Source organism: Bombyx mori, chromosome 15 (assembly GCF_030269925.1).
Source record: "Bombyx mori chromosome 15, ASM3026992v2".
In the NCBI taxonomy this organism is placed as follows: domain Eukaryota; kingdom Metazoa; phylum Arthropoda; class Insecta; order Lepidoptera; family Bombycidae; genus Bombyx; species Bombyx mori.
Window position 1 is genome coordinate 973,087 of NC_085121.1, and position 13,271 is coordinate 986,357.

Here is a 13,271-nt window from a genome sequence, read left to right on the forward strand (position 1 = left end):
CACTTTCACAGATATTAAACAGTTAATAAACCACTGTTATTACACATTTAAACCTGAAAAAACACTAAATAGACAACATAAAACAAATGACACAACTTCACTCCTCGCGTTCCCGCCAAACAGTCCGTCACCTACCCTGCACCACGCAATGCAATACGACTACAGGTAACTCTACTTGACAAATAATTTGCAACAGGACTACTATTCGCTCGGTTACGCTGATATGCTCTCTCAAGACCGTCAGCTTAAGTAGGACCACTACTTAAGGTAAGCATGGAAAGGGAATATGGTTTTCTACTAAAATTCAATTTGCACATTAATTCTTACTGTGTCGTGAAGAGTGCTTGCTACAATATCTATAATAATGCATTCTTCAGCACTTTTAACTCATACTGGGGCGCGTTATAAGTCACGACCAGGCCGTGGAATCGTCCACAAGTCACAGTAAAAAAGCACAAAAGAACCGCAAATAAGATCTGAAATACGTACCTCATTTTTGAAAGCTTGCAGTTGTGCCGGAGTGGGTGTTTTGACATTCAACGTCTTCACAGCGACCGGGCCGTGCCAGTGCGCCTTGTACACCGTCCCGAAGCTCCCGGAGCCTGCGACGAGCGACACGCGAGTACATACACTGCGTGGGGTGCACCCACTAGACCAGCGGTCGGGCAACTTTTTAAATTATTACCCCAAAATATTTTTGTGAAGTTGATATTAATTACCCCATGGCAAAGAACAAAAAAAAAGAGATCGCTTCTTTCTAGCATCTTTCATATTATAGCCCCATGATAATTTTGAAAAGAAAACAATAACTAAAAATTTAATTTAAACATCATTTATTCAATTTATCAATGTAATACCTAGTAATACATAACGGTAATAATAGTAATATATTATATAATATACAGTTGAGGAAAAAAAATCGCCCCTACAGAAAATATAAGTAAATGATAATTTCTTGTTATTTTATGATTCATATGATATTTTTCTTGTCTTATTAGACGAAAAAACTAGTTTGAATTTAATATATAGCCCCCATAAAAAAACTTTTTTAATTTAAATGATTTTTTGTTCTATCTCATTCTTTCGCCGCCGAATCCTATACATTTATGTGTTTGTGTCTCTATGGACTTATTTTTTCGTTTCGTTTCATTTCGTTTCATCGAGTTTGAAATCACAACGATTCTAAAGAAGTTTCACCTTTTTACTTACAAAAGTTTCATTTTTACCCCCCCAAAACTTCATCTTACCCCATTTGGGGTAATTTACCCCGGTTCCCCGACCGCTGCACTAGACTGAGACTGAGATGCGGAGGGACTGACCTATCCTGGCGCCGATGAGTATCTCGTCGGCCGGGATGACCCAGTCATCGTAGCTCTCCCGCGGCGACAGCGCGTTCTTCCACGACTCGTCCGCAGAGCGCGCGCGCGCCCGCCGCGGCCGCAGCGTGCCCGTCGGAGACGTCTGCGGCACAGTTGTATTCTCGTGTTCAACCTTTTTACTGATTGTAGGGCCTCTTGTGAGTCCGCACCACCAGGAGGGTGGGGTAGATGCCACCACCCTGCCTATTTCTGCCGTGAAGCAGTAATACATTCCGGTTTGAAGGGCGGCGCAGCCGTTGTATCTATACTGATACCTTAGAACTCATATCTCAAGTGAATTTTTATTATTTTTATATTATTGCTCTTGTAGGCAGACGAGCATACGGCCCACCTGATGGTGAGTGGTTACCGTCGCCCATGGACTTCAGCAATGCCAGGAGGCAGAGCCAAGCCGCTGCCTACCTACATTTACGTTGTAGATGTCTACGGACTCCGCTAACTACTTAACACCAAGTGAGCTGTGAGCTCGTCCACCCAGCTAAGCAATAAATAAATATATACACTTCACATTACATGACCATATGTGTACGCGGTTTTATCCATTGGGTTTGAGTATATTAGATTTCTTCGAGAACTATTCGCATAGCTTTTTCTAATGTTATAGATTCAAAGCTCAGGCTCTTACTCCATGACCAGACCTCTTTCGTGTTTATATGATTACCTACATCTTAATTGTTTGTCAATTTAAATAGCAGTAATGTAAATGTTATAAGTGTGCAATAAGAGGATGATGTGTGTGGTGTAGTGTCGAGTGTCGTGATGCGTCACCTGCGTGCTGTGGCTGTGCGGATGGTCGCTGTCGTCCGCCTCGTCCTTGCTGGGCCCGCTCGAGCTCAGATAGTTCGACGACTGCGTGGAGTTGTCGCTGCCGTGCTGTACGCCCAGCAACAATATAACGACTTCACTAATATTAAGACAGTGTTGTTTTTTTTAAGCTATTGCATAGATTTTATCGCGGGCCTGAGCGCGGCGACCGAATCATGAAATTCCGTAACGAAAAAAATCTTACACCCCTCACTCCGCCTACCATGTAGCTCGCGTTCAACACATTCACACGTTGCGCTTGTGTAGTGTTCGTGAATAAGCGCGTGGCGTGACGTCACACTGCATGCGCATCATGAAAAGTCTGCCCATCTCTCTCTCACGCGGTCTAGCTTATGAGTGTGAAGGGGACAGTTAAGGTTTTGCTTTTATTAATATTTAATATAGCGTCTTCTTGTTTTATTATTGTTTTAATATTAAATTGTCATTGTCTAATTATAATTGCATAAGTTGATAAAAAATGCTATGCAATAGCTTTATCGCGGCAGTTCCCGATTGCCACACGTTTTTTTTTTATTGCTTAGATGGGTGGACGAGCTCACAATCCACCTGGTATTAAGTGGTTACTGGACCCCACAGACATCCACAACGTAAATGCGCCACCCACCTTGAGATATAAGTTCTAAGATCTCAAGTATAGTTACAACGGCTGCCCCACCCTTCAAACCGAAACGCATTACTGCTTCACGGCAGAAATAGGCAGGGTGGTGGTACCCACTCGCGCGGCCTCACAAGAGGTCCTCTACCACTAGTAAAAATTATTATTTTAAATGATCAAATGCTGTTTTGATAAATATCAGAAAAATGTAGGGTAGACGCTGTAATGCCAAAGTATGAAATGGTGGTACGTCAGAGTCGGGCCGTCACTTAGTCAGTCGGAACGAAACTGTCAGTTTAACCTGTCATTGTGAAAATTATTTGTTTAGAGTTTCAATAATTCTGCTAATTCCAGTTTAAGAGCGGTAATGTACTAAGTACAACGGTATGCGGTCCCTCGTGCAGCGTCACGCCTCCGCTGATTAATAATCGAGTTACATTTCGTTTATGAAACAGAAGAATAGATTATTTTGATGTTTTCATATATATTTTCGAATAAAATTATGTTAAATAAATAATAATACTAAGCGAGGGTTCGTATTCTATGATTGTCGCTGAACTTTAGAGTTAGTCTAACTAATTGTTACGAACGTTAGTCTCACTAGAACCTCTGTACCTGTATCCACACCAGTGTGCCTAGTGCGAGTTTTTTGAACGTTCTCGATAGCGTAAAAGTCAACTCTATGCAGTTAGAACAGCGCCCCTAGCGGCAAACGTAGGCAAACATTCCAACTCCATATAACTGTGAGTTAACTTTTACGCTAACGAAAACGTTAAAAAACTCGCACTAAGCACACAGGACCATAATTGTGTTGATGGTTAGAAAAACTATATTACCTGACTGTAGCATTTTTGATGTTCAGCTAGCGTCAAAGGCTTCTGCACCATGTTGATGCAAACATTTGGAGCAGAATTTGATCGGTCTTGCTGGTTCAATGAACGTGGGTGTGGTTGTCTGGTGGACAAAATAAACAGATTACAGACATTAACAATAGAGAATTGTATAACGTATGACACAGAGAGTTGACACAAAAATGAAGAAAAACTAGTTTTTTAAATTAGTGTATATATTAATGGAACCAAAACTTGTCAAATGTACATACTGAGATCTTAGAACTTATATCTCAAGGTGGATGGCGCATTTACGTTGTGGATGTCTATGGGGTCCAGTAACCACTTAACACCAGGTGGGCTGTGAGCTCATCCATCCATCTAAGCAATAAAAAAAAAAACGCCAACTCTTTTTTCCTACCTATTCGTTGGTAGTATACAGGGCAATTCCAGCTACGATCGGACGGGTAGGTGAGCTCACGGGTTCAACCTGACAGAATTTGCTAACACCAGCCCTAGCAAGAGCAGTGCTTCGCTGAATCTACCACCGGATCGGAATAGCGACCCACCGACAAGATCTGGCGAGAAACTCAGTAGGCTGTATCTATGGGTTAGTTCACTCGTGGAATCGACGAGTTCCACGAGAACCGGTGCTGGAGGCCTAAAAGCACCGAGAGTAAATCCGGTGGATCCGACAAGACATGTTTTGGGCGACGGCGGTTTTGCATTGACCCGTCGCTTGGGCAGGATAAGTAATTAGCGGCGGTACACACTAAGCGGATTATCGTGTCGCGCCGCTTTGTCGAAGTAGTGTTCTGACACTACCTTAAGATGCTTACGTATAGGTTCTAAATTTAGGTCGTCGTGAAGGTCAACATTCCTCACGTACCACGATGCTCCGGCGGCTATCCTGCAGAAACGGGATTGGATGACCTCAAGAGAGTTTATGTGCATGCGCGCCCCGTGAGCGAACACTAAGCTTGCATAGGTGTCGACGGAAATTTTATGCTACTCACTTGCTTTGGTCTCCTCTCATCCCAGGATGGTACCCGAAGTGGGGAGGATAGTGTAGAATGCCAGCTTGAGTTTCTGGGTTCTGTGCCAACAGTGCTGCATAATATGTATCTGTCATACGTACCTGTCGAAACGAAATACAAATCATTATAATTATCATGATTACAAGTCTTAATAACGAAAACGGTTAGTATATAATATTGTTTTTTTTTGCTTATACTAAATATGCTACTAGCGTCAAGATATACTAGATACACCGAACGTTTAGGCGATCTCAAGGGATTAAACCTGACGATTTTGCTAACACTAACTCTAGCAAGGGCAGACTTCGCTGAGAAGATCCAGCGAGGAACTCAGTGGGCTGTTTCTGTAGTTATATTTTCGCGACGAACCCTTCGTCGCAATGGAGGGGTCTGACGAGAACGGTGACTGGTGGTTGGAGTATCTAAAAGCACCGATAGTGGATCGGGAGGATTCGAGGTGACGTGTTTTGGGCGACGGTGCTTGTTTACCATTTGGTCTGCAGGCTCGGTTATGTTTACTCATGTTAAGTAACAATATAAAAACATATATAGCTTTCCAATGTCAAACCCTGGAATGGAAACTTAACAGCGATTACCACCTAATTGGTTAAAGCCTTTTAGGGTAAGTAAACTAAATTACTGTGCCACTGGGTTGATTTGAAATTATTGTTTAAGATGTTTTGCATTATGAGATGAAAGTATACTTCTTTTTGTCTCAATCAGTCTGATGTTTGGGACACTTAAAACACAGTAAGCAATCCAGTAAATGTTTTTTATAAATTCTATAGGGAGCCCCACTTCCTTCAAAGTTAGTAAGTAAGTAGTTATTAATTACTATTTCATATCAATAGGCAAAGAAAAAGTTCAGTACCTTATTCTGTTTCATAGGTCAAACTGTTCTTTGGTTTAGTAATGATTATAAAACATAGAAAGACATTATAAGAAAAGAAATACAAAATACTTAACAACAAATAGATAAAATTACAACATAAACCTAGAGTTTGTAATAATATAAACTAACCTGATGGCACATACTAGGAACTTTATCAGCGCATCTCTGGTGAAACTTGAAGTTACACTGCGAGCAGTAAAATCCATTGAAGAGTAGTCGCCTGCAGCACTCACAGAAAGCTAATGTGAAGAATGTCTTACGGGCGAATTGATGTGAGATGTGAGTCATTATAGGTAGCCCGTCAAGAGTCCGAACTGTTACCTGAGCAATCAACGGGATAAACATTAGCATTGATTATCAATAAAAAAGTAATCACTCATGAGTAATCACTCTTAATTCAAAAAACAAAAACAACGAGCAATATTAAAGTTGTGTGTTGATTTGATGTTTGATATGGCCCATTACTGAGTTAATGAGAAAATTACTATGAGTTTATTCATCTTGCTCCTGAAGGTTTGGAACTAGTTAATATCAGAATTGGGATACTGTATATGAATGTAGTGGAATATCTATCAAGTGCCACCAGATGCCATCTTCAGATTGTTTATAGAAGTGGACATTTTGACCACACTTAAAAGGTCATGTTCATCCACAGAATATGTCCTTGGTAAAAAGATGTAATGGGCAAAAGTATATAAGATCATATATGAGGTCTATAAAATCAAAGGCAGCTAAACACCATAATGTCGTAAAATGTATTAACAATGGCTCTATCTTATTTAGTTAGTTGAACATGCTTTAGTGTTTTCATGTTATAACAAATGCAGCTTAATCTCTAACAAATTCAGTTCAAAAAAGTTAAGTTTACTCTGCATTAAGTACTATTAAACGAAGTTTTATCATTTGAAATTCAGATTATTAGTAATATTCTCATTCTTTATAAATATGTTTTAAAATAAAGAATATTGTAGCTATACAAACAAAGTTATTTCAGATTCTCAAACCGGGAGTGTTGCTAACACTGGCCCTAGCAAGAGCAGTACTTCGATGGATCGGGAGGATCCGTAATGACGTGTTTAGGGCCGATTTTTGTAGTTTACCTGAATATTTGACAGACTTGGATATAGCTGCCTTTGATTTTATAGGCCTCATATATATTTTTTATTAAATATATATTTATCACCATTCTGAGTAGGTATTTATTTTAATTCAACTATTCACAAAAATAAAGATTGCAATAAGATTTTTTATCATCGACCCCAGTTTACAGTTTATGGAATCATACCAGTTTTTTTTCACAATCCTAGAAGTGAATTATTTTTATACACATTTTCCTGACTGTTTATGAAAAAGTAAATGTTAAAATGAGTAAAAAATCAGGGAAAAACATGTTGTAAGCTTTATAAGTAATTAGTAGTTATTGTTTTATTAGTAATTAAGGGATGATTAGTGTACACTGACCTCTTCTGCATCAATAGTGGTTATATCAATGTCCCACGGTATAACTTGGTTGTAGCCCGTCCTCACAACCTCACACATCTCGCAGGTCAGGTTCCGCAATTTGAGCGCTTTGGAGAGAGCCACACGCAGTGTCACTCCCTCTTTGACCTGTACACTGGTTCGCTGCTGGTTCGGAAGATGGGCTCGCAGAAAAACTTTCCGCTGACGAGTTAGAGTGTCAAACTTTTTTGAGTCATCAAAAAACGAGTACTCTTCGCTATGATCTGGAGAATCGGTTTGTAATAATTCTCGTAAATGCCTCTCCCGCTGCTCCAGCGTATGTAGCTTTGACGTTAGCTCCTGATACTCAATTAGATATAACGAAGGTGGGTGCTGGAAACCAGCGAATTTAGCATTCAGCGCATCGATGTTGTGGCGAGTCACGTTTATAATGTTCTGTATATTCCTGATCTCGTACTCCGGATCCGCAGTCTCATCACTGTCCGTCGACGTCGACATGTTGTCACTGTTAAGCGATAGCGCGGGTATATTTCCATTAATTCGTGCACAATTTTCTTTTTCGCTAGTTACTGCCATTTCTTTTTCAATATTTTTTTATTTCATGCGCAGACTCGCCGCGCAAGACATGATTGTAATTGCCATTATTCAAAAAGAAAATTCTACTATTCCACTTCATTCTTCTACCCTACAATTTAATAAAATTCATAATTTCGTAGTCTCAAGTTGGTCACAAAAAAATGAATTTTGGGTTCGGATTCGTTACGCAGTGTACTTCGTTCATCTTGGAAGTTGTTCGCGAACACGTATACGGTTAGTAATTTACGCTTTTCCTACCTTGCGCTATCTGTTTACAAGATTTTAGCTCATACTACGTACCTAATTACTACCCTAACACAGATACACATTTAAGTGTATTCCTCCTCCTTGCATCGTATTCGTCAATGCTGAGAGAGTACCCTTCTGTATAATCACTTTCTCATGCACGATCTTTCTCCATCTGTTTTTAAATTCCCTTCATTTCAAAACAAGAAAAAAAACTATTTGTTGTTGTATATTCCCACCTTTTATCGAAAAATCCAAAATTACTTACATGACAATGAATTTTATTTCATACGTGTCATTTCACTTTCTGTACTCAAACTTGGCTTTTTTTAGAAAAGGATTAAACTTATCGGTTAGTTCCCTTTGCCTGCTTTTACCCTAACAAAAAAAACTTTATTGGTTTTATTTATTACCTTTGAACATGCTAAAGGAACTTAGTTCATAACTCCAGTTTTTTGTACATTCGAGCTTAAAACTAATTCACTTCAACTAATTTCAGCTTAAAAGTACTACTAAATGCTGAACAATTCTGAGAAGCCACATCCAGCAAATAAAATAATTCCCCCAATATATATCGCTCCCTGCGTTCCCGCCAAAAATCACTAATCCCTACGCTTTTCTATGCAATGCGCTCACATGATGGCGATGATTTTCCAAGCCCAACGATGCCAGGCATAGATAGATTACCCATATCTTAGTATTCGAGATGCCAGGTGTAGGTATTATAATTGCAGTAAATTTACTGTTATTTTTTTGCTATCACCGTCTACTGTATTGCAAAAATAGTGTATTAAAATATTTATGAATTTCAGGCTTAAAAACTTTTAGACAAAAAGCAGTGTAGGCATGTGAATATATGCAGAGGGAAATCCCCGCGAAACAGTTTCTTTCAATTGAATTAATGGTATCTTCTGTACTTTCATGGGCACTAAAGATTTATAGACAATTATTATTCTACAAAACATAATTTAACAAAAAGTAAATCAATTGGTACTTATTTTCCTTTAGATTTGTTTTAAAAAATTGCGGTAGCACTGTGAGATTCTTATCTTTACGTAACTTCCTTACACATTTCGGTCGTATTAATTCAAGGTTATTCAGCTAAACAAATAATCGGTTGGAGAAAGTGATAATGAAGGATTCCCTACACCTAAAAGAAAAATAAATTATAAACAATCCCGCGATAAGTTACGGCATAAAAATTTCAAAGTGTGTGTGACATGATTAATATCCATAAGGGGATTAATGTGTCTCTAGCGACACATCGATGATTGCTAACATGTGGGCATTGAAACGCCACAGTGAATTGCACAAACGTATCAAGGCATTTCGGATCCTCCCGATCCACTATCGGCGCTTTTAGGTACCTCAAGCACCGGTCAATGTGCTCGTCGAACTCGTCGCTTGCGACTAAGGGCTCGGCAAATTAACCCTCAGACACACACATTCCACTGAGTTTCTCTCCGGATCTTCTCAGAGAGTCGCGTTTCCGATCCGGTGGTAGATTCTGCGAAACCATGTTCTTGCCAGAGCTAGTGTTAGCAACTTCGTCAGGTTAGAGCCCCGTAAGCTCACCTACTCGCCCGGTGTTGAACTGGCATAACCCCTCAAGCATAGGCAGGAAAACAACACAAACGTATTTTTAAAAGTCAAACTTCGGAACTGCGGAAATAAAGTTAGCAACTTTTGTGACAGCTTGGAAGTTAGAGTATCTAGTGGGGTCATAGATTATCTAATTGAGATTTGCTGCAAACATTTTATGGTTCTGAGATTGCAAATAATGAAACTCAAAGCAGATCATTATAAATCAAACCCAGAAAATTATAATTTGCATAATTACTGGTGGTAGGTAGGATGTCTTAGATTTTGTTGTATTTCAACAAATATTGTAAATTTTTATAGCTTATGATCAAAATGGTTACAATACAGATCATATTTAAAGTAAACCATCAACACTGGTAGATCCTGTATTAAATGAAGTTTACCTTAAGATCATTGAAGTTACACTTTAAACAAGTTATATTGGTGGAATACTATACATAGAGCACAAAGGAATGTATGTATTTTATGATTCTTTGAAAGGAAAGAATCATTTATCTATATTTTAAATAAAAATGACTTCAAGGCGAAATAAAAATTTAAACTAAAATAGTGTGCATTAAAAAGTGTATTGGTACTTTCACTTGTTGTTGTGGTAACAGTACAGAATCTTAAAATAAGTATTCTTATATAACTAAAGCCTTATATAAAATTATAACATATCGAAGTCATCTCTCTGTAAAAGAAAAAAAAAGAAATATTAGTTTAAGTTTCTTCCGTTTTATCTATGCAAACACATCCATGTCTTTGTTAATGACAATGTTATAAATAATTGATCCCTATATAATGTTTTCATTTTTTTTTAATTTCATATCAAAACCAGTGTGACATTATGCTGTGGACAAGTTCTAAAATTTATTTAATGCATTACTGCTTTCCATTTAACAAAAGTTGTTTTTCACAACTATTCTAAACCTCTACGCAGAGCTTTTTCACAATTATATTATCAATATGTAAGTAAACTTAGAAATATGAATAAACATTAAAAAGTTTAATGAATGTGTATTGTGTATACTAACCATTTCATTATATTCCAGAACATGTTTTCTTATTGCTGAACCATCAACCCATGTAACAAAGTCCTCCAGTGATCTGTTGACAAGGAATGCAGGATCCTTCACTACTTCAGGTCCCACTCTTACATGTCCTTGTTCAATAAACTTTGTGGCTTCTTTAATAGTTTCTGACATTTTATCTGTGCATTTATAAACATCAATAATTATAAATGACATTTATTAATAAAAATGCAAATTCCAAGAAATATGTTATTGTAATGTTTATTGAAACAAGTGATACTCACTTCGAACCATCAACACAGGCAGCCTTCGCCTACAGAAAGAACTGGCAGAGACATTAGTGGCCAAGGCAAGATCCCATCTTGTCGGTATCAATCCAATTTGGTAAAGTTTTTCCAAAAGTTGAGCACTTGACTCTGTCCTGAATTCATTATTTGGATCGAGGTCTTTTATCTTGTTTGCGAGCTCTCTGATATCACGAGACAATTTGTTATACCTAACAATTCACACAATAATAGTTTTAGATTTATTATTAATTGTATTTTACATCAATTAATGGACAGTTTATATCTAAAGCGGCCAAATTCCCGCTTTCTGTGGAACCCTCCTGTAGAACCAGTTGTAAATTTAGGATACTAAAGTAAAATATTTGACTCAAATACGACTTCAGTGTGCTGAATTTAGAATTTAGGCATAACGACCGATATTCCCTATTAACAAAGTCTCAGACATTTCATTTAAATAAAACTGGCTGTCTCATAATATAATACATAGCTCATAATTGCAAAATTGCCTTACTTTGTGTAATCCTCACGCTTTTGTATACAAAACTTTTTCATAACCTTCACTTCACTAATATTGTTATCCAACTTCCATGATATAAAGTCTACTTTCTTTAGCAGTTTCCCTTCATGAAATTTAAGTTTTCTGACCATTTTGGGAACACCGAGCACAAGGATATAGGTTATGTAGTGTTTCTGCTTATATAAAAAATAATAATAAAATAAAAAATGTAACAGAACATTGATTATAAAGTCGTTTGTCAAAACCAATGAAGTAGGAAACCTATGGAAATGAAACGTCAACCAAAATTTCGTGCCCCTGTGACGTCATCTGGCCACAAAACATGGCGGCTTTAGTGCTGTACAAAAGATTTCAATGTTATCAGGTTTTATCGATAAACGTTCTTGGCTCATTTTATTTTAAATATTGTTGAGTATTATTTATTTGTAGAATTTATACTTTAATGGGAAGTAAGTAGGTATATTGTTATGTGCAAATATGATATGATTTAGATGGGTGAAATCTAAGACAAGTTCGTCCTTCGAATTTGCCAAGTAAACGATATGATGATTTTTAAAAGTTGCTACATTGATTTTATAAAGTTGTCGTTTGTCGCAAAACATAAAGATATGGCGTAGTTCAAAGCCATCAGCCCATTTCTAGCATGCTAAATGTTATCGTATTTTGAGTTGTGTTTTTCTTAGGCTATAACAATCTATTTTAATTGTTTTGCTGACTCTAAAGTCCGTAACATACTACCGCAGCGCACCCCAAGGAAGGTGCGCCGCACCATTTGAATCACTTTCGCTTGAGAGTGATTCAAATTTTAAACTTATCAAGGGACCGCGTGAAAAAAAAAACACCTACAGAACATTTATTCATTAATTACAAACGTCATTCCTTGTGACTTCCTCTCTAGAATCACTTAATTATGAAATATTTAACAAATTTACAATAGTGTTTTCCTCACTGCGGAATAAAACTATTTTATTTAAATAGTTCCGAAGAGATTTTGTCGGTAGCCTTTTTCCCGAAATATCTAAACAGAATGTCTAAATATGTTTTGATGACATATTTTAAAGTGGTATTTATGATTAGTGTCATGATCAATAGATTCCGACCGAAAAATGGATTTTTCGGATGAGGGCTCCATAATGAATTTAAATACATATAGATAATAGTTTTAGGGCATCGACTTTCTTGAGATCCTATAAAATACGTTTTAATTATTATTTTTGTATGTTTTAAGCATGATAAATTATGAAATTTTATATAATCAATCATATTAAATCGATATCAAAGTCAATAAATAATGTACAACCCAAAACAGACGGCCGAACTGACGTGACAATGACATTTGGCGCGCTAAACATGGCGGATTTTCGGCCTCATTAGACGGAGACGGAGATATTTACGTATATTCATGTTTCATTTTATGTACGCACTGAAATACTGTTATATTGTTTTCCTGCGAGTTAAAGTGCTGAGTAAGAACGAGATAGATATATGTTTATGTATGTGCCTTCAAAATGGGTGCTATTTATATAAGCAATTGTACGTATAGAACAATATGTCGTGTCCCTACTATATAGGTCTATGGTCAAAACTGAGTGGTTCTACGCGCTGGAAAGGCGAAGGTATCAGACCATACTCGCCATCTTTTAAATTTTTTGTTAAATAAAATATACAAGAGTGGAGAATTATATTATTATGTATGAAATGAAGCGAGTTTATTTATTTGGGACTATAATGAATTGTGATGAAATGAAATGAAACGAGATAAGATGGGATCAAATATGCTCTCAGTAAAATTGTTTTTAAGTGAAGAAACACTAAATTAAAATAAATATTTTTGTTTTTCTCTAAGCTATTTAAGCTCTCTTTTTCTCTAAGCTGTTTAAATAAACAGCTTAGAGATTTCGCGAAACAAGCCCAGGATATGAAGATATTATGTGTTTTATAAAACTATAGGTACGAATTACCTGGCCTAGTTTTGTCGCAAAGTACTCATGTGATCGAAACACCGGAGAGG

At 37.2% G+C, this 13,271-nt stretch overlaps 2 protein-coding genes and 1 long non-coding RNA gene across 6 annotated transcripts in view; 1 reads left to right on the plus strand and 2 right to left on the minus strand.

The window, feature by feature from the left end:
• The window catches only part of raf (raf kinase, effector of Ras), a 16,232-nt gene extending 8,443 nt beyond the window's left edge, over positions 1–7,789 (minus strand). For 2 of the 3 annotated variants that reach the window (XM_012692272.4, XM_012692271.4), the window contains exons 1-7: positions 7,020–7,789; positions 5,688–5,879; positions 4,646–4,767; positions 3,636–3,753; positions 2,148–2,252; positions 1,320–1,461; positions 490–602 (exon numbers count right to left, since the gene is read on the minus strand). In XM_012692272.4, coding sequence (XP_012547726.2) covers positions 490–602; positions 1,320–1,461; positions 2,148–2,252; positions 3,636–3,753; positions 4,646–4,767; positions 5,688–5,879; positions 7,020–7,595 — 1,368 coding nt within the window. In that variant the 5' untranslated portion in view covers positions 7,596–7,789. 3 annotated transcript variants of the gene reach the window in all.
• LOC105842032 (uncharacterized) lies at positions 7,788–10,701 on the plus strand. Its single transcript, XR_001139847.4, has 4 exons — positions 7,788–7,829; positions 8,341–9,897; positions 10,264–10,393; positions 10,478–10,701. It is a non-coding gene; the product is annotated as an uncharacterized LOC105842032 (long non-coding RNA).
• Positions 9,994–11,391, minus strand: LOC101738050 (U3 small nucleolar ribonucleoprotein protein IMP3). Of its 2 annotated transcripts, none has more exons than XM_062672374.1 (4): positions 11,255–11,391; positions 10,741–10,925; positions 10,460–10,635; positions 9,994–10,116 (listed from the first exon to the last, which is right to left on the minus strand). In XM_062672374.1, exons 1-4 carry the CDS (start codon positions 11,389–11,391, stop codon positions 10,093–10,095), a joined length of 522 nt encoding a protein of 173 aa, XP_062528358.1. In that variant the 3' UTR covers positions 9,994–10,092. The 2 variants fall into 2 exon arrangements, with proteins under 2 accessions (XP_062528358.1, XP_004928693.1); XM_004928636.5 differs by having other exon boundaries at positions 10,741–10,952.
• Positions 11,392–13,271: the final 1,880 nt, after the last annotated feature.